The 22,402-nt window shown below is 39.3% G+C and overlaps 1 protein-coding gene across 1 annotated transcript; it reads left to right on the top strand.

Moving 5' to 3' along the window:
- Positions 1–794: 794 nt before the first annotated feature.
- Positions 795–1,742, top strand: LOC132630838 (uncharacterized). The gene has a single exon (XM_060346439.1). It carries the CDS (start codon positions 795–797, stop codon positions 1,740–1,742), a length of 948 nt encoding a protein of 315 aa, XP_060202422.1.
- The last annotated feature ends 20,660 nt before the right edge of the window (positions 1,743–22,402 follow it).

Below are 22,402 nucleotides of genomic sequence, written 5' to 3'. Positions count from 1 at the left end.
AATGTCACCTAGTTGATATCAACAAAAAGGAAATAACAGAACCACTAATCACCGGACATGTGGACCTTCTAGATATTTATTCAGGTTGTTCAACAACATGCTAACAAACCTTGGCTTAAAAGAACTAAATAGGGGTTGGGCTTCAACTAGCAAGCCCAACATCAGACGTGGCAAATAACTCAATAACTAATTGGGCCCAAAGTAAGACCCAATCCTTACACATGGTCCAAATTCGAACATAATTTTTGTAAAGGGGGGATTGGTTCTCACTACAGAACATGATTCGAGTATGCGTAAATCTCAACGCCTTGGAGTGCTTCAAAGGTCAAGGGTCTAGCTTTAAAGAATGACTAGTTCTGTTATTAAATCGTAAGCCCATTTGGTCATTTATGTAATAGACTAGTGCTACTATAACTAGTAACACTTAGGGTTATTTTCATTAGTTAGCTTTTGGATGATTAAGAGTTTTACTCGTAGTGAGTGTTTAGGGTTTTTCCCATGTATCTCTTTAGGAATCTCCCTTGGATTCATTTATGTATTGTTAGATTATGTAAATATTTAGTCCAAAATATTTTGTAATCCTCTATTTTAGGTTAGCATACGTTAGAATCAATTAGTCAAATTAGTTCCTAATTTTTAGCCTACAATTACGTTGTAAATGATGTATATTAACCTATTGAATGAATGAGAATAAGGACAAAAAATATTCTCTTACATGGTATCAGGCTATGTCTCTGCAACCCTAGCAGTCGCTCACCTCCCATCTTCTTCATCCCTTCCTTCTTCTCATCTCCATGGCTGACGCGTCCAAGTTACGTCTTGCAACTACAGTCACCAATATCAAATCCTGCATTCCTATTGTTCTTGACTATGAAGGAAGCCAATACAATAACTGGGCTACCCTCTTCAAGCTCTATTGCCGAGCGAATTTGGTAATTGATCACATCTTACCTCCTGCCTCCCCCACTGTCTCATCCACAGTAACCGAAGCTGAGAAAATTGCTGCAAAGGCTCTATGGGAACGGCTAGATGACATCGTACGGAAATGGATATATGGTAAAATATCCAATGATCTTCTCAACACAATCATTCATCTAGAGGACACCGCAGCCGAGGCCTGGAATTGCCTTGTTCATCTCTTCCAGGACAACAAATCGGCTAGGGCTCTTGCCCTTGATGCAAAATTCACGAACACCAAATTGGTGAATTTCCCGAACATGAAAGCATACTATACCAGGCTCAAGGTTCTTGCAGACAACCTCGCCAACGTCGGCCACAAAGTCTCCGACGAACGTCTGGTGCTCCGTCTTCTGCGTGGGTTATCGGAAGAATATAAGCATTTTCGAACAATGGTGCAGCACCGTACTCCTCTCCCATCTTTTGAAGTTGTGCGGTCGATGCTCGACCTTGAGGCAGACAGCAATGGCGAGGACACCATTCATGAATCAGGTTCGAATGCTGCTCTCATTTCCCACAATATTAATTCTCATAATTTCTCTGTTAATGGGCAGCCCAACAATTCTAAAAATACCTCCAATAATCGAGGAAATTCCCACAATCGTGGAAAGAAGAACAACCGCGGTCGTGACGGTGGGAACCGCAACAACAACCGTGGTGGTGCTGGGAATGGCCAAAACAGCGGCGGGGGCAACCGGAACAACCACCAGACCAGTCTGCCTGCCGCGTCGCAGCACCAAGGAGCTCCTACCCAGCCTTGGTTTTTCCCTCCTTGGGATCTTTAGGGGTCACAGCCGTGGGCCACCCCACCGTGTCCCTACCCCACCACAAGGTGGCAGCAGCCATGCGGGTGGCAGCAACCATGCCCAGCCCAGTCACAGCAGGGCATTCTCGGTGCTCGCCCTCCCCAGTCATTCTATTCGGCAGCCCCGCCACCACAGCATGGTGGGTATGTGCCCACGGATATTGATCAGGCTATGCATACAATGTCCTTGCATCCGCCCGATGACAACAATTGGTACATGGACACCGGAGCCACATCTCACATGACCAACTCCCAAGGTACTCTCTCGTCTTACTTTCAATTGAGAAAAAACAATGGCATTGTTGTTTGTAATGGTAACATGATTCCGAATCATAGTTGTGGTCATACTTCCCTTCAAGTCAATCCCTCCCTAAACCTAAAAAATGTTTTACATGCACCTAAACTCATCAAAAACCTTATTTTCGTTCGTAAATTTACTATCGATAATATGGTTTCTGTTGAATTTGATCCTTTTGATTTTTCTGTGAAGGATTTACGGACGGGGAGCAAACTCATTAGATGTGAGAGTTCGGGTGATCTTTATCCATTCTCCAAAAATTATCGAGCCATTTCCTCTTTCGCACCATCTGCTTTTACCGTCATCTCTCCTCATATTTGGCACTCCCGTTTGGGCCATCCGGGGGATGTAATTCTTAGTTATTTACGTAGTATTAATTTGATTGAATGTAATAAGGCTCGAAAAAATGTTTGTCATTCTTGTCCTTTGGGGAAATTGATTAAAATGCTTTTTTATGACTCTCTTTCAACTACTACTATGCCCTTTGACATTGTTCACAGTGATTTATGGACTTCACCCATTCTTAGCTCTTCCGGTCACAGATATTATGTTTTCTTTCTTGACAATTATACTAATTTTCTTTGGACTTTTCCCATCAAAACAAAGTCCCAAGTTTATGGTATCTTCTTGTCTTTCCGGACATTCATTCGCACTCAATTTGAAAAAGAAATCAAAACTTTTCAATGTGACAACGGGCGTGAATTTGATAATGGTCCTTTTCATAAATTTTGTGAACAAAACGGGATGCTTTTTCGATTTTCTTGTCCGCACACCTCACCCCAAAATGGTAAGGCGGAACGGAAAATTAAATCCATACACAATATTGTTCGTACACTCCTTGCCCATGCATCTATGCCCCCTCCTATTGGCATCATGCTTTGGCCATGGCAACGTACCTACACAATATTCTCCCTTCTAAAATCTTAGCATATAAGACACCCACTCAGATTCTTTATCAAAAGAATCCATCCTACTCTCATCTCCGGGTTTTTGGTTGTCTATGCTTTCCTCTCTTCCCTTCCACACAAATTCATAAGCTACAATTTAGGTCCACTCCGTGTGTTTTCCTAGGGTATCCTTCCAATCATCGGGGGTACAAATGCTATGATTTATCGAGCCGAAAAATAATCATAGCTCGGCATGTGTGGTTTGATGAAAACTCTTTTCCATTTTCAAAAATAAATAATCCAACTCCAACCTCATATGAGTTTTTGGGTGATGATAATTCTCCATTAAGAATACATTTGTTGCATGACCAGGCTAATGCTGCTCCACCTAATGGGCCAGCTCCACAAATGCAGCCATTAAGGCTCACTTCCCCTCCTGCAACCCAACACCCAAACTCACCCATTTCCTCTTCTCCCTTGTCGCCTGTCCAACAGGCCACTCCTACCACCCCAGCGGCCCAACAGCTTCTTCCCTCTCTTGGCACGGCCTAACTCTCTCCTTCACCCTCGCTGCGTGTTGTGAGCCCAGGCATCTACCGCCCGCCTCACCAACGCAGCAGCCCCGTCCCTGCCAGCCCCATCTCACCTACATTGCCACCAGTTCCTCGCATGACTACACATAGTCAACATGGGATATTTAAGCCAAACTTGAAATACAAAAATCAAGCCTTAAGTGCCACCAACACCTCCATCTCACCTATTCCCCGGAATCCAGTTGGTGCACTTAATGACCCGAATTGGAAAAATGCTATGTAGGATGAATATAATGCTCTTATTGATAGTAAGACTTGGGATTTGGTCCCTCGTCCTTCAAATGCTAATATTATTCGGTCTTTGTGGATTTTTCGGCATAAAAAGAAATTTGATGGTTCTTTTGAGAGGCATAAAGCCCGTCTTGTAGGTGATGGCAGGTCTCAGCGGGAAGGTGTTGATTGTGACGAGACTTTCAGTCCGGTTGTCAAACCGGCAACTATCCGTGTGGTTCTTACTATTGCTTTATCTCACTCTTGGCCCATTCACCAACTTGATGTAAAGAATGCTTTCTTACATGGCAACTTGAATGAGACCGTCTCTATGTATCAGCCTTTGGGATTCCGGGATCCGGCTCGTCCTGATCATGTTTGTCTCTTGCGTAAGTCTCTTTATGGCTTGAAACAGGCACCACGGGCATGGTATCAGCGTTTTGCTGAATATGTGGCAACCATTGGTTTCTCGCATAGTACATCTGATAACTCTCTCTTCATTTACTGTCGTGGAAAAGATACTGCTTACATTTTGTTATATGTGGATGATATTATTCTAACTTCATCTTCAGATTCTCTCAGACTCGGTATTATGTCCAAGTTAGCTACGGAATTTGCAATGAAAAATTTGGGTCCGTTGAGCTATTTTTTTGGGATTGCCGTCTCCCGGGACAAAAATAGCCTATTCATGTCTCAGAGTTCTTATGCAGAGGATATTCTTGACAGGGCAGGCATGTCACAATGTAAACCTTGCCCCACACCAGTTTATACAAAGGGTAAACTCAGTGCTACTTCGAGCGCCCCATATGAAGATCCTACGAAGTATCGTCGTCTGGCAGGTGCTTTGCAATACTTGACATTTACTCGGCCAGACATATCGTACGCAGTACAACAGGTTTTCTTGTTTATGCATGATCCCAAAGTCGAGCATATGGAAGCATTAAAACGCATTTTGCGTTACATTCAAGGTATGATTGAATTTGGTACACATTTATACAAAACCTCTCTACAGTCACTACTATCATATACGGATGCAGATTGGGAAGGATGTCCAGACACTCGACGCTCCACATCGGGTTATTGTGTATATTTTGGGGATAACTTGATTTCTTGGTCTTCAAAGGCGCCAACCTACTCTATCTAAGTCTAGTGCTGAAGCTGAGTATAGAGGGGTTGCTAATGTTGTCTCTGAATCTTGTTGGATTCGTAATCTGTTACTTGAACTCAATTGCCCTATTCGTAAAGCAACTTTGGTCTATTGTGACAATGTTAGTGCCATTTATTTATCTGGAAATCCGGTACAACATCAACGTACCAAGCATATTGAAATGGACATTCATTTTGTTCGTGAAAAGGTTAGACGTGGAGAGGTTCGTGTCCTACATTTTTCGTCCCGTTATCAGATTGCCGACATTTTCACCAAAGGTCTTCCGCGCGTACTATTTGATGATTTTTGGGACAGTCTAACCGTTCGTAAACCTACCGCTTCGACTGCGGGGGTGTGTTAGATTATGTAAATATTTAGTCAAAAATATTTTGTAATCCTCTATTTTAGGTTAGCATACGTTAGAATCAATTAGTCAAATTAGTTCCTAATTTGTAGCCTACAATTACGTTGTAAATGATGTATATTAACCTATTGAATGAATGAGAATAAGGAAGGCAAATATTCTCTTACATGTATAAATTTCCTGTATGTGCCCTTTCTCCTCTTCCTTGGATTCATTCTATGATTATTTACTATTTTAACTATATTATTATCCTTTAAATTCTTCCTTCTAATTGCTTGTTATCTCTTTCTTCCACCTCATTCTTAATTTCTTGCTTCAGCATTTTCGATTATTATCAATATACTTGGGCAGGCTTCATGAAATAGTCTTCAGCCTTAAGGAAAACCGCTGATTCCCCAAGGTGTGTACCATGCCTCATCCCAATCAAAGGAGCTCCATTATTAAGTGATGAAAGTTTTGATTGCACTGCAGCAGCAAAGGTAGGTTTGGACACAAGCTGTTCGATCCCTTTGTTCTCGTTAGGATCATTTCCTCTACCATCACCAAATGTTAATTTCCCGACGTACTACTTTGGCTCATGTTGTTGGTGATCATTGATTTTCTCTTGGCTGTGGTTTAGAATATTGGTGATGCATATCTTGATGATTTGTTTGATTTGGGATGGTAGTTTTGTCATTTTTGTTTTGGTGTTTATTGGAATTTGAAGAATTTTGTTTTTGTGTGCGTGTGGAGGGGGATGTGGGGGGATGTGATTCTCCTTTGAAACAGACGCTGATTTTATTTTTTTCTGATAATGGTGGTGGTATGGTTGTTTCCCGTGGTAGTAGCATTGTGATTTGGTTTGATTGCAACAGTTAAATTTGTTGTTATAAAGGAGGTGGATAGGGCTGGAGTCATTCGAAGTCATTGAGCTCTAAGAGAGAAGCGAGGGAGAATTATTTTAACGAAAGGAAGACTTGATATTTAATGGAATGGCCAGCGTAACTGTAAAAAACCAAAGGGATGCCTTTTGAGAAAAGACATAATATGGGATTTCTCATTTGTAATTTAGACATTTATTATTATATATAATACTATTACCCGTGCAATGCTTTAAGCTGATGCTGCAAGAGTTAAGTTGCCTATTGCTAATAAAAGTCTAGCTTTTGCTTTAGCGAAAATCTAAATTGCACAAGAGGAAAATAGAGTGATAAATTTATTTAATTAATGTAATTTCTTTTCTTGATATATTTCTATTGATAGCATTTAAATTAATTTACGATTAAAATGTTGCAATTATAAAAAGTTCATTCTTAGTGATAATAACTTTAAGGTTATTTAAGTTATTGTATCAGAAAAAGTGTTAATCATCATATTTTAACCAAACACATCAACTGCTTATTTTTAGTTCGGAAAAGGTCCAAAAATACCCCTGAACTATTGAAAAAGGCTTATAAATAACCTCCTTCCACCTTTTGGTCTAAAAATACCCTTTCATCCACCTTTTAGGTCTAAAAATACCCTTAAGGTTTGTTTTTGGCTCAAATATACCCCTCAAACTAACAAGTTAAAATTAACTCTTTTAAAAAGCCAAATGGCAATTTGTAATTGGTCAATAATAAAATTCCGTAATTTAAAAAAAAAATTGTCAATAATAAATTTCCAGTAATTTAAAATTCCAGATTTAAAAAAAAAAATTCCAATAATAAAATTCCGTAATTTACATATTTTTTAAAAAAAAAAATTGTGTGGAAACTTAAAAATTAAAAACTAAAACATTTAAAAATATGAACGAAACTGTTTTTTTTTTTTTTTGCATTTCGTGAATTAATCAACGAAATATGTTTTTTTTTTTTGCATTTCGTGAATAAAAAAACGAAATAGGAAATTATAATTTTTTTTTGCATTTCGTGTATTAAAAAACGAAATAGGATAAAAAAAAATTATTTTCATTCATATAAAAACGAAATTGGAAAATTGGACAAAATATATTTTCCAATTTTGTTTTTATATCAACAAAATTAATTTTTTTATCCTATTTCATTTTTCAATACACGAAATGCAAAAAAAAATTATAATTTCCTATTTCGTTTTTTTATTCACGAAATGGAAAAAAAAAACATATTTCGTTGATTAATTCACAAAATGCAAAAAAAAAATCAGTTTTGTTCATATTTTTTAATTTTTAAATTAAATAATATATGTGTCCAATCACAAAATGCCATTTGGCTTTTTAAAAGAGTTAACTTTAACTTTGTTAGTTTGAGGGGTATATTTGAGCCAAAAACAAACCTTAAGGGTATTTTTAGACCAAAAGGTGGAAGGAGGGTATTTATGAGCCTTTTTTCAATAGTTCAGGGATATTTTTGGACCTTTTCCGTTTTTAGTTTGAACACTTTTATCAAGATATGTAGCTGCTTATTTATATATTCAGCTCCACCACTTCAAAAGGTCATTTCACCACTTGGTGCTTTATAGCTACTCACAAAAAGATTGACACTTTTCGGTTTTCGAGAGTCAAAAGAGTAGTTCTTTAACTGTAATTTTTTCATATGTCTTTTAAATTATTAATTATGGTGACTTATAGTACTTTTACGTAGTTTCCAAAAATGTAAATTTTATTTCGAAAAAATTAAAGATTCTATATTCAAATACACGGTCAAAATTAAGAAGTTTGACTCTCGAAAAGCGAAAAGTGTCAATCTTTTTGGGACGGAGGGAGTACTTAAATTTAGCTAATCCAAACGAGCTCAAAGCCTTCAAAGCTGCCAGCATCAATTACTGAAGATTTTCCTTTAGAGCTTCTCTTAGGGCCAAATTAAAGGAATTCGTTGAGAACATTATTGAAAGAGGAGGAGCGAAAGATTGCTCGAAAATCTATAAACACACACAACTTTATAATGCCAAAGGGAAGGAAGTGATGATTTTGAGTAGCATAATAATAGTAGATTAGTAGTGATAATTTAATATTTATTTATCCTACAAAATATACTTGTAAACACCTAATTTTTGACCGACCATAAGTTTTTACACCCTGTTTAGTTTTTAAATATTTCTTTTAGGTCTAAATTAGATATTTTGATTTTTATGTAAATTTTAGTTAGTTTTATTTTAAAAATTGAAAACTTTAAAAATAGAGTCACATTTTAGAATAAATCTTGTTTTCATTTTATTTTTAGGATAAAAGAAATTTGCAAAAAAATAAGTTTTCTTCTAAATTGGGTTTAATAAATAAACTAGTGATTTTATTATTCTTTTACTATGAACTAGCTATTTAATTTTTGCTATATTTCGTTGGTTTAGAAATAATTAGCTAATTTTCTTATCCTTATATTTTTATATTATTTAACATAATAAACCAAAAAAAAAGAGGACCAAATAACTAAAAGATACTAACCTAACATAACTTTACCACTAATCCTAAAATCCCTACACCATACGTCTGATAATTCTCAACCCAAAACAAACCCTATAACCTACTACCCTCACCCAAAACCAACCCCTTAAACTCACGTCTCTCCCTCCTTATCCTCCAATCCCTTTTTTTATGCAACAAACACACACAGACTCCCACGACACAGCACACACACACATCCATATAAATATATACCCAGTAACACATATGCGGGACACACATATCAGAAGCAATAGTAGAGAAAAAACACATCAGAAGCAAAAAAAAAAAAAAAAAAAAATAGTAAGCAAAGAGAGCAAAAGACACAGTAAAAAAAATACATTGAGAGCAAAGAGAAAAAAAATACCAGCTCCGTAAAGGTTTGGTTTGGAAATTGAGTTCGAGGTTTTGTTCGCTGTTTCGAGTTCGCGGACTTGGAAATCAACTTTTGTTAGCCTTGGAACTCTGTAGATTGTACGTTGCTTTTGTTATTGATCGAAAAGAATATGAAGGTTCGTTTTCGGTATTATTTTTCTATTTCGATACATTAGATGAATCAAAGTTCTGTTGAAGAATCATTTGACATGGGATAATATCTTTTGATGTTTAATAGTTCGGGACTTATATATGTTCGAGTTCAAATTTAAATTGCAGTAGAATATGCTGGAGTCTCCCGAATCCATTTTCTTTGCTTAAGTATGGAGATACATTTTTAGATAAATAGTACATTTTTTATCATATTTTAGTTATGTATAATACATATATATATATATATATATATATATATATATATATATATATATATATATATTATTCAATGGTCTTGTTAGTGCTCTTAAAGATTGTTAAGTATAAATTTATTTTTTTTGTGCACATGTTTTAATGGTTCTAAAATTTGTTAGTAACATGTTAGGTTAGAGCTTTCTTCTAACATCACTAATAGTTTATTCCATTTTGAGTTTAAAAGTTTATGATAACATCAATGGTTAGCCTTTGAATGCTCAGTTCCCTTTGTTTAGTATTGAAATTTAATTTCTTCCATGAATTAGAATGAGAATGGTAAAATTCCAAACTTGTAGTGTTAATAAATTAACTATATACACAGTATTATACACGTTATAGTCAAATATATGCGTAGAATAAATATATAAATGATACTATAATAGTGGATAGATACATGGTATAATAATGTATATAATACATGTTATATAAGTAAAAAACAAAATTAATCCTACATGTAAATATACACAGAAAATATACTAGGAAAATATATATGCTTATAATTTATATTTTATAACGAAACTATGAGATATTGAAGTATTTATGTTGATAAATGGAGTTTAATAGATGAACGAAGAATCCACATTTAAGATGTAGTCGACAGCCCATTCCTGCTAAGGTATAAAAGTTTATAGTTAATTAATTTAAGGGGTAATTATGTTAATGGTCCATTTTAAGACCCAATTAAATAAGTTAGAGATGACCGAGATGAGATGTGAATTATTTCAATATTGTTGTCCCATAAAATAATAAAAGGAAAAGAGCGAAAGGAATACATATGAGGGAGTGAGGCATGGCCAAAAATATAAGTCATTATGTTCAAAGCGAATTAATTGGGCAAACTAGAATTAAGGCAAACATGATTTTATCCAAGATTGGTTTAAGCTCAACATTAGTCGATAAAAGCGACCGTGCTAGAACCACGGGACTTGGGGAATGCCTAATACCTTCTCTCCGGTCAACAGAATTCCTTACCCGGACTTTTTTTTTCGCAAACCAAAAATAAAGAGTCATTTTCTTTGATTAGGGATTCAATAAGGTGACTTGGAACACCAAAACTCAATTCCAAGTGGCGACTCTGTAATGAATAAATAATCTCTTCTCAAAATGTCACTTTAATTAAAAAAAAACCCTTTTAAATAAATCAAAAACAAATCAAAATCAAATTTATTTTTATTAAGAAAAAAAAAAGGGTGTGACAGATGGCGACTCTGCTGGGGATAACTAGAATTCGAGCTTTATATATTGACTTGTATTTGACTTTCTTTATTTCTTGGATATATATTCTGTGCTTGTTGGCCTAATATGCTATTTGCTGCTTATTTACCGCTTTGACATTATGTGACATCATATATAAATTTTCTTCTCTTGCGCACCCCTCTGAGTCTCTGAACACATTCACCACTGTTCACTGTGTGTGCGGTTACGCTCCACAAAATTTTCTGTCTGAATGAGCCTGTGGGTGGTTACGCTCCTGGTTCAGGATAATTAGCAGTCACACATGTTAGGCGGGATTGGACCACCAGTGAAGCCGGAAAAGCTCTGCTACCGGCGATCTGGCCCTTCCCCGACTCGAGTTGTCCGCTCGGGTAAGCCAGTCTAGACACTTTCTCCTTTAGGATGTTAAACCTAGCAGAACGAGCCACAAGTAACGATTATCCCTAGTAGGCTACGCTTTATTTACATCACGTGTATTTGACTTAGTGGGACTCGGCACAGGGGCCGGGTCCGTCTAAGACAGGTATCCATTTCAAAAGACCACCATGTTCATTTTATGTGCTATATGAAAACACATTTATTTGGAAGGCTTTTGCATGTTGACCGGTTTTTAGGTTGATTAGGAAGAATAAGGAAGAAATAATTATCCTCCAACTTTTTTTTTTGGATAAAAAAATAAAAAAATCTTGTTTTGGAAAAAAAATAAAAAAAAAAGGGAAGAAAGCTAATTTTAAGTCTTTTAGTTTTTTTTTTGCTTTTGGCCATCTTTATCAAAATAGCTTTAAATCTTGCAATGGAGAGTAAATAAATATTGTTTTCGTAAGAGTAACCACTTTGTCAATCTTGTCTCCTATTCGGTCACATTAAAGGTTGATTTTTGCAAAAATGATTATTTTGTGGTCCCGCCTTCGTTCATTTTTTGCTAAGACAATTTTAAAACTCTACTCGAAAGTATAAAAAATATTGTATCTTGCAAAAATAGTCCCATTAGTTAGTTTTACCTTCCGTTTGATCATTTCCTTAATTAGTCTTAAAACCTCCTATGAAGTCTATCAGAGTTTGTTTCGAAAAAATTGATTTAAGGACCCGTGTCTTGGCCAAATCTACTTTAAGTTCCTCATTCTTTTAAGTTTTTTTTTGTATACTCGAGAAAATCGGGAATTTTGTGTCTTAGTAAGTTTCAATCTTTATTTTCTTTATTTTCCCTAAAGGTACAATATGTCGCTACCAACTAGAGGAGTGTGTGATAAAAGGCCCAAGGTTGAAGGGATACCAAAGTTCATGATTGTCGACGAAATACCACTGAAACTATGGCAATGGTGGAGAAACATGGGGGGATATGACCAAAGGCAAGTAAAAGTTCATTTGGGGCATCTGGTGCATATGATGGAAATCAAACCTAGAAGAGATGTGTTTGAGGCATTGGTTCAGGTATGGGACCATAAGAACAACGTGTTTCGATTCTCGGACTGTTAAATGACACCGACCCTAGAAGAAATTGCGGGCTTCATGGGGATGGGCTCTAAGCTCCAGGGTTCTGATCTTCGTAATAAAAGACCCATAGTTCCGAAACGGGTGGATGGAACTAAGTTTTTGAATTATTTAAAAATCAATAAGATGGAGGAAGCAAGTTTGTAAAGCGGTTGGGTTTCTTTGGAGTTTTTATATGAAAGGTACGGGCAAGAAGACGGATTTGAGAAGTATTTGGGTCAACTTAACAACAAAAGGGAAATCAAGACATTGAAAATACATAGACGCTTTGCTTTCATGGTTGCATTCCTAGGCTGTATTGTTTTCCCTGAGCGAGATAAACAAATTGTTATTTGCCTGGCTGGAGTAGTGCAGGCATTGACTATGATGGATAACCCCACTCTTATACCCATGATTCTTGGGGACATCTTCCGAGCACTGACCAAATGTAAAGAAGGTGCTATATATTTTGAGGGATGCAACATTCTTTTACAAATTTGGTTTCTTGAACACTTCTTATCGTCATCATTTTGCACCAAAATTCAATGCTGATTGGGTGAACTATATGACCGAGCATGAAGAAAGGGTCGAGAAGTGTGATTTACCAATTGGTATCAAATCCTGGGAGGAAAAACTCTCTAAGTTGACTGTTGATAAGATTATTTGGAACTACCACTGGTTCCCCGCACATAAAGTCAGTTGTATGTCCTCACACCATCCTTTTCTAGTACTAATTGGGCTCAGGGGTGTCCAACCTTATGCCCCACTTTGGGTTATGCGACAGCTAGGTAGACTTCAAGAAATTCCTCGAGTGGAAAACATGAGCATATTTATGTATGACACTCCTCCAAGCTTTCTTTTTGATAGTGATGGAATATTGAAGATTTGGTATGGAGGCATAATCTCCGAATTGAGAGAAATGGTAAAGGATCGTGACAGGGGGAGAGTAGTTCCTGGGTACCTTTTGTGGTTGCGCAAGCCGTCCTTATCTGAAAAAGGGCCCGAGGGATCTAGAAAAAGAAAGTTAGACAGAGAGTCAGAGGTCAGAGCAAGAGTTTGGCAGGCCCGTCTGGAGGTTGAACATGAGTTTCGAGCTAGATTAAATGAGCAGCAGGCTGTATACGAGGCGAGGATCATGCAAACCCGTGTAGATGTGGAGAAAAATTATCAGTCCACTCTACACGCTCTCGATAAAGAGCTAACAAATGCCAGAGAGTATTTGGCCCAGATGGAGGCAGAAGTGGATGCTAGAGTTACGACAGCCCGCAAAACAGCTATGAGGAAACATCGCTCTACAATTCAGACCTTGTATGAAGACTTAGGCATTGTCACACAAGCTGTGGATCAGTTACAGAGGAAGCTTGATGAGAAAGGAGACCTGTTTGATGCAGAGAAAACACGTTTTGAAGATGAGAAAGCTCAATTCTTGACCCTGCAAGCTTGACAACAAGCTGAATTTGACAGAGAAAGAGTTCAGTTTGGTGTAGAAAGGAACCAATTAATGAATGACCAAGCAAGAATACGAAACCATCTTGAATTAGCATTGAATCGTGAGGCAGGTATAAGAGAGATAGCCACTACTCGCCAGCAGCAAGTCCGAGACTTAGAGCAGAACTATCAGGATGTTAGAGAACATGTCTACCATTTAGCTGTTCATGTTGCTCAAAGTTGTCTGGACTGTCAGGGGATGGGTTATGAGCAATTTGCTAGAGAGGTGCCTACCTTCGCACGCCACTTCACAGCAGAACTGAAGCAGATATATCGCATGTTAGGGGGTCAGCCTGGGCCAGAAGCACCGTGAGCAGATATGCATTAGTTCACACGCAAGATTGAGGATTTCGCAAGATTGAAGTTTAGTTATAATTATTAGGAGTTCTAGTTCAGTAGTTGTATTTTAAGACTGACTCTTTTCGAGTCTTTATTTTTAGTGTGTTTTGGATATTCTAGTCCCGATTTAGTCTTTTCGAGTCTATGGTGCCTTTCTTTTTTGTTATTTTCCTTTACGTCTTTGTATTGAAAATTACTAATTTGAAAGTCAATAAAAATATTTTTAGTTGATTCAAAAAATCCAAATTTGTTCTTTTTCATGAACTACGTAATGATCTGATTCATGTTTAACATGATACGTAGGCACCCCTTAATGGGTTCGATCAAAATGCTTCAAAATCACCGAAAGAGGAATAAATAAATAAATAAAATAAGAAATGAATTCACCTAAAAGTCGGGATGAAACATGAAAGCTTTCCGATGCTCATATTAGATGGGAAATAATTTAGGTGCATGGCATACAACGTGTGATTAATATCTGCAAAATGCTAAACCCTAACTTGTTTGTTCTTGTCTTAAAGATAAGGTGGTTGGTTTGTGGTTGAACTGGCTCCTCACGAATATAACACAAGTTCCAAAAGAAAGGGGATAATGGCCCATAAGGATGGAAACGAGTCAGACGGTGATGAATCTCGAGGTCAGATGGTTCAACATGAATCAGCATCAGCAGAGGAAGTAAGGATGTTGAGACAACAAATGGCTGACATGTACCAGGCTTGGATGAATGGGCAAGCTCCACCATCTTCAATCCCTGGATTCCCGGATATGACTATGTCAATTCCCATTGAAACCCCGACAAGTGATCCACTTTTTCCTCTTGGATTTGGTCCACATGTTAACATATCCAACACTTCTGGAACTTCCATTGTGCGCCCTCCAAATGCACCCCTCATAAATAACCCACTTTTCATCCCCACTGTACAAACTACTACAATCCCTCAACCAACATTGGTACAGAAGTCCAATAATGAGCCTCCATCTAAAGGTCACCAGGATCAATATTATTCTCCGGAATTGACTTTTAAAGTCCCAGACTCGTATAACCCCTTTCAGCAGTATAGTTCCCCCGTCGAGATCGAGAAAACTGCTAAGAATGAGGGACAAGAAGAAATGGCTAGAAAAATGAAGAGTCTAGAGCAGAGTGTGAGGAATATGCAAGGATTAGGAGGTCCAAAAAGCATCTCATTAAGAGATTTGTGCATGTTCCCCAATGTTCATCTGCCCCTTGGTTTTAAGACTCCGAAGTTTGAGAAGTACGATGGTTACGGTGACCCCGTAACACACTTGAAGAAGTATTGTAATCAACTAAGAGGGGCAGGGAGTGAGGAAGAATTACTCATGGCATATTTTGGAGAAAGTCTAGTGGGAATTGCCTCAGAATGGTTCATCGACCAAGACATTTCTAATTGGCCTACATGGGATGACATGGCAGGAGATTTTGTTCGACAATTTCAGGATAACATTGATATCGTGCCTGATCGCACTTCTCTCGCCAGTATGAAGAAATAGCCTACCGAGAGTTTTAGAGAATATGCTATCAAGTGGAGAGAACAAGGTGCCAGGGTCAAACCGCCGATGAAGGAGTCGAAAATGATTGATGTTTTCCTCCAGGCACAAGAACCTGATTACTTCAACTACTTGCTTTCCACAGTGGGAAAGACATTCGTAGAAGCAATTAAAGTTGGGGAAATGGTTGAAAATGGCATCAAGTCTGGCAAAATTGTGAGTCAGGTAGCACTCAAGGCTACCACCCAAGCAATTCAAAATGGGTCTGGTGGTTTTGGAAATCGAAAAAAGAAAGAGGAAGGATCCATGATGGCATTAGGGTCCAGTACTGCTCAAAGGGGGACAAACCACCAAATCTTACAAGGACAATCCAACTCACCTCAACATTTTTATCCGCATCAGGATCCCCACTACTCAATTGCTCCACCCCAATATACGGTTTTCAACACCCAGGCATATGCCCGACCTCCTCAACGCCAACAATGGAGGCCGCCTGCTCCACAAGGCTTTCGTCCCCAACAACAAAATTTTCAAGCACCTTATAATCCATGCCCTAAGAATGATTATGTAAGAGAATAAAGACAGAGGGAAAATTTCACCCCAATTGAAGAATCATACACAAGCCTGTTGCGGAAATTGATACAATTAGGTTTGATTGAACCTATTATGTCGTATAATGTCAACCCAAATGCAAGAGGTTTTGACCCCAATGTCAGGTGCGAGTATCATTCTAACGCTCAGGGTTATAGCACAGAAAATTGTTTTACTTTGAAGAGAGCCATTGAGATGCTAATTGATGACAAAGCAATTGTGATACATGACGAAAAGGCTCCGAATGTCACCAACAACCCACTTCCTGCTCATAACAATGCTCATGTGGTTGGGATGATCTCTGACGATAAGGAATACAAGAAAATAGGCAAAACAGTAATGGAAATTGACACCTTAAAAGAAGGGTTGGGTATGGTGACAAAGTCTGCACAAGAAGCACCGTTGTTTGTAAAAGGTGCAAGTTCTAATGCGAATCTCAAAGGCTCGGGGAAGTTGATATTGTACGTTCCTGGAGCCACAAAGAAAAAAGAGACATTAGTAACTGGACAAAAATTATATGTTCCTAGTGGTTTTCCCAGGTTTGGCCAAAACCAAAATGGTTTAGGAAAGATGACAGAACCAATTGTGATAAAGCACACGACACAACTTCCGGTGACAAACATGAAAACTGTCCCATGGAACTACAACAAAACCACTGTAACTTAAAAGGGCAAGGAGATTGTTGAAGAAATAGACGAAACCGGTAGCTTAACGCGTTCTGGAAGGTGTTATGCTCCAGAAGAATTAAGGAGAGCCAAACATGCTAGGGATAGCCAATTTCCGGTGAAAAAACCTATCACTGAAGAAGAGGCTGAAGAGGTCATGAAGAAGATAAAAGTTCAGGATTACTCTATTGTTGATCAATTGAGAAAAACTCCTGCTCAGATTTCATTGCTATCTTTGCTCATATATTCTAAAGAGCACTGTCAAGCATTGATTAGAATTCTGAATGAGGCACATGTTTCAGACAAAACAACTGTAAGTCACTTGGAAAAGTTGGCCAATAGAATATTTAAGGTGAATAGAATCACTTTCACCGACGATGAGTTGCCTGTGGAAGGAGCTGGACATAATAAGGCTTTGCATTTAACTATCAAATGTGAAGAACATTATGTGAAAAGAGTCATGATTGATGGAGGCTCGGGTGTGGACATCTTCCCCCTCTCTACTTTGCAAAGTTTGAAAATCAGCACAGACAGAATCGTACTAACAATGTGTGTGTTCGAGCTTTCGATGGTGCAAAAAGAGACCATTGGTGAGATTGATCTTACTTTAAAAATTGGACCTATTGATTTTGGGATCACATTCCAAGTTATAGACATGGACACTTCCTACAACTTGCTTTTAGGAAGGCCATGGATCCATGTAGCCAGAGCGGTGCCATCTACTTTACACCAAGTGGTCAAGTGTGAATATGAGAAACAAGAAATTATTGTTCACGGTGAAGATGATCTTTGAATATATAGAGACCCTTCTGTCCCATGCGTCGAGGCCAAAGAAGGTTGTGAATCCCTCATATTTCAGACCTTTGAAATAGTGGCAGCTGATCAGTTTATAGAAGGGAAGCCTATCCTAGAGCCTCGTCTATCTTCTACTTCAGTCATAGTGGCTACACAAATGCTGCAAAACGGTTATGAGCCAGGAAAGGGCTTGGGGGTGTCATTGCAAGGAATTGTTGACCCTATCTCCCCATTTGGTGTTACACCTCGGAAATATCTTCCGTTGGTACGCAAGTGAATGAACTAGTGAAATACGAGTATCGGGTTAAGGATGACTTAAGGGCATTTTGGGAAAGAGTTATAACGTCCCTTAAATTGGTATTGAAGTGTTAAGAAGGTTCCATGAGGATCGGAGATCAAATGAAGTGGCGAAACTAAGTTCAGTGACTGATGAGTTCTACGGCTCATTATACGGACCGTATAGTGGACCGTAAAACCATCACAGTGATGGTTGGTTGCTGGTGAAATTTTACGGTCAGTTATACGGACCGTATAAAATTTATAAAGACCGTATAACGAACCGTCGAATGGTCACAGTGAAAGGTTGCTCACTGGTAACGTTTTACGGTCAGTTATACGGACCGTAAAACTGTTTTACAGACCGTATAACGGACCATCAAGTAGTCACAGTGAAGGGGTGCTGGGCAGACCCATTTCACGGTCTATTATACGGACCGTATAAGCATTATACGGACCGTATAAGCATTATACGGACCGTATAATGGGCCGTATAATGGAACCCGACAGTTCAGTGATGATTTATTAAATAAAGACCAAGTTCATGAAAATCATTTCCACATTTCCTCTCTCTCTCTAAAACATCTCTCTACAACTTTTGTACAAGTTTTCAAGGGTATTAATCCATCAACCACATTAAACAAGTAAATCCAAGGTAGAAACCCATCAAGGATCATCTAAAGTCAAGAAACCCAAATGGAGAAAAACTAGGGTTTTACTCAAAGTGGAGTATTATCAACAAAAGCTTGTCCCTACAACTTCTAAGGTAAGATTCATGATTTTTATATGATGTTTACGGTATTGGAGAATTAAAATGTATGGATTGTAGAAAACATGGTCCACTAGGGCATGAGTGATGAATAATGACGTTTTTGAGATATAGTTTGAATTGAATCATGATTGTTGTTGTATTGTGATATGAGTGTGTTATAAATGACGTTAAGATCATGAAATAGACATTGTATATGGATGAACGAAGTTGGGTGTTGTGACCATAAATAGGGACAAATGGAAGTGAATTGAGAATATGGATAATGTAGATGATTAATGGCCATGGAAATGATATTATAAATGTGTTGTTGACGTTTGGGGGTTGAATTATGATATGGACAAATGTTGTATAGATAAAGGAGATGCTGTCCAATTTTCTCTAGTTCTAGCCACGTGCACTAGTTATCGATACTAATGCTAGTATGGCCTTAATGAAGGTAGAAACGTGAGCATCGAAGGAGTACGTGCAAGTGTAGAATAATTCGACAAAGAGGTATGTAAGGCTAACCCTTCTTTCATAAGGCATGGTTCTTTGGCCAAACTCCTAATCCCTCTATATGAGCATGTTGACGACAAATGTTTCACATTCCGAGCTCATAAGCTCACTATCCTTGATTGGTACTACGAATGCGCTACGCACCTCAGGTGACGAGTAAGACTACGATATAGAAGTAATAATAACGATAATGATAGTAATGATGATGGTGATAATAATGATGCTAAAGGTGCCTACGGGCTGTTATACTCATACGTGCCTATGAAGGGCTATAATGAAACCCCGAGCTTATAACGCCGGGTAGAATATATGTGTATGAATATGTATAGAATATGTATACGATTACGAAACGTGCGCACACATCTGCAGATGGTACGGATAACCCTGAAGCCTTGGTAGGGCCAGGTATGAGTAACATTGAGCCTTGGTTGGCCAAGTATGTATATGAAATACTGATCCAATGAGGTCGGGTACGCTATGTAAATGCCATGTATACGAAATGACTATGTATGTATATATTATGTAAAAGAATGTGATGAGACTATGTATAAGAATACGAATAAGGACATGTATACTAATACGAGCACAAGTATGGTACGAGTTTTATTATGGGGCACGAATGACGATGTGAGTAAGTAAGCGACATGATGATGATGATATTATTGTCTCCCCTCCTATGCTATTCCATATATTGTTCATTATGTTGTATATCAATGTTAATCATGCTTTACATGCTCAGTACATTCTTCGTACTGACGTCCTTTTGTTTGTGGACGCTGCGTCATGCCCGCAGGTGCACAGGGAGACAGACTTGACCCATAGCTGCCTATTTGAAGATTTCATAGAGAGCTCCATTTCCTTCGGAGCCATATCTTTTGGGTACTCATTCTTTTGTGTATATAATTATGGGCATAGCGGGGTCCTGTCCCGCTCATGATATGTCATACTCTTAGAGGCTCGTAGTCATGTGTATGTGGGTAGAGATGTTTGGCCATGTCGGCCTATGTTTTGTATATCGTTTGTTGGCCTCGTCGGCCTTGTATATTTGACATGGCATAGATGCCCATGATATGTTAATTGATGATGGTCGTCCAATGGGACTAGCTTGATTAATGATTTAAAATGCATGAAATGAATTATGGTTCACCTAGATGTTATGATATGCATGATAAGGGGTGCCCGGGTGGGGTAGCACCGGGTGCTTGTCGTGGCCCCCTAGTCGGGTCGTGACAAAAGTGGTATCAGAGCAGTTCAGTCCTAGGATGTGTCTACGAGTCGTGTCTAGTAGAGTCTTGGTTATGGGTGTGTTGCGCGCCACACTTATAAACGAGAAGCTGCGAATATCTTAGGAATATATGACCTTCTTTCTTCATAAGAATCGTGCGATAAAGCTATGATGTAAGAAATTCTTGTTCTTAAATCGTGTGTTGTGTATTTCAGAGATGCCTAAAAAGAAAAAGGCTACAGCAGCCCAAAGGGGCAAGACGGTGGCAGAAAAGCGGGCTGACAGAGCACCGCCACCGGTAGTAGAGGAAGATGAGTCCCAGAGTGCGGCTCAATCTCAGTCCTCCCAGATAGTACCTATTACTAAGGAGCACGTGGGAGCCTCAGCCCCAGCTCCAGCACCTCCGCCGAATGCTTCAGGCCAAGACGTAAGAGAGGCCATTAATTTGTTGACTCAGTTGGTTGCGGCCCAGACTCAGAGGCCAAGCGCAGGGCAAGGTGACAGGACTGTTAGCGCAAGGGCCCGTGACTTCATTGCTTTGAAACCCCCGGAATTCTTTGGGTCGAAACTGGAGGAGGATCCCCAGGACTTTGTTGATGGTATGCTAAAGACGCTCCGATTGATACATGCTTCAGACACCGAATCGGTGGAGCTAGCGTCATACAGATTGAGGGATGTCTCAATCCAGTGGTACACGGTTTGGATGGCTTCGCGGGGAGCCAATGCACCTCCGCCGGTATGGCAAGAGTTTGTCGATGCTTTTCTCCGTCACTACATGCCTCCAGAAGTTCGGCGAGCTAGGGCCGATAAATTCTTGAATCTGAGGCAAGGTAGCATGAGTGCTACAGAGTATAGTCTCCGCTTCAATTCCTTTGCTAGGTATGCGTCGGCCATGGTAGCGGATATGGGCGATCGGGTGCACCGGTTTGTGAAGGGCCTAGGGCCACATTTGATGGATAAATGCTTGACTGCATCTCTTCAGGATGGCATGGATATTGCACGTATTCAGGCGCATGCTCAGGAATTGGAGGAACACCTACAGCAGCGGAGGAATGAACGTGAACAGGATAGGGGACATAGCAAGAGGGCTAGATCTTCGGGGCTGATGAGTGAGTCCAGAGGTGGGCACCGGCAGCAGCCCCCTAGGCATGCAGGCTACTCTATGACCAGTGCGCCCCCACGGTTTTCAGACCAGAGATTGGATAGATCTGCTCATTCAGGGCCGAGCCCGAGTTATTCAGGGCCTCAGTATAGAGATGATTCAGGCCAGTCTAGACCACCCGTGCCACGATGTTCCCAGTGTGGGAAGTTGCATTGGGGTCAGTGCCGATCAGGTTCAGATGCTTGCTATTCTTGTGGTCGACTAGGCCACATTATGCGTGATTGCCCCTCAGTACAGGGTAGAGGTAGGGCCCAGCCATCAGGGTCGATAGCCGGGTCCTCAGCATCTGCACGCCCTATGGGGCCAGGTTCACATGCGCCGGTTGGCCATGGTAGAGGTAGAGGCAGAGCTCCCAGTTCCAGCGGTCTTCAGCACCGTATTTATGCTTTGGCTGGACGCCAAGATCTTGAGTCTTCTCCTGATGTGGTCACAGGTATATTATCGGTATTCTCTCATGATGTATATGCTTTGATTGATCCGGGCTCCACATTGTCTTATGTTACTCCATATATTGCGGGTCGATTTATGATTGAGCCGGAGTCTATTAAGCCTTTTGAGGTGTCTACGCCCGTTGGCGAATCGGTGATAGCTAGCCGAGTGTATAGAGATTGCGTAGTTGTGATATGTGACCGCCGTAAAGTAGCTGATTTGCATGAACTAAAAATGGTAGATTTTGATGTTATTATGGGCATGGATTGGTTGGCTTCTTGCTACGCCAATGTTGATTGTAGAACGAAGATGTCTCGTTTCCAGTTCCCGGGCGAACCAGTCTTAGAATGGAAAGGGAATACGGCGTCACCAAAGGGTAGGTTTATTTCCTATCTAAAAGCGAGGAAGATGATCACTAAAGGGTGTATTTATCACCTAGCGCGAGTTCAAGATGTAGAAGCTGAGTCGCCGACTCTTCAATCAGTTCCGGTAGTGAACGAATTTCCGGATGTGTTCCCGGAAGAGCTTCCAGGCCTTCCTCCCGAGCGAGAGATAGA

The sequence above is a fragment of the Lycium barbarum genome, chromosome 3 (assembly GCF_019175385.1).
Source record: "Lycium barbarum isolate Lr01 chromosome 3, ASM1917538v2, whole genome shotgun sequence".
In the NCBI taxonomy this organism is placed as follows: domain Eukaryota; kingdom Viridiplantae; phylum Streptophyta; class Magnoliopsida; order Solanales; family Solanaceae; genus Lycium; species Lycium barbarum.
This window is presented reverse-complemented; position numbering and strand designations above follow the sequence as displayed.

What these genes read in the sequence shown, in the direction of transcription:
- LOC132630838 (XM_060346439.1), top strand. Translation starts at nt 795, where the DNA reads ATGGCTGACGCGTCCAAGTTACGTCTTGCAACTACAGTCACCAATATC.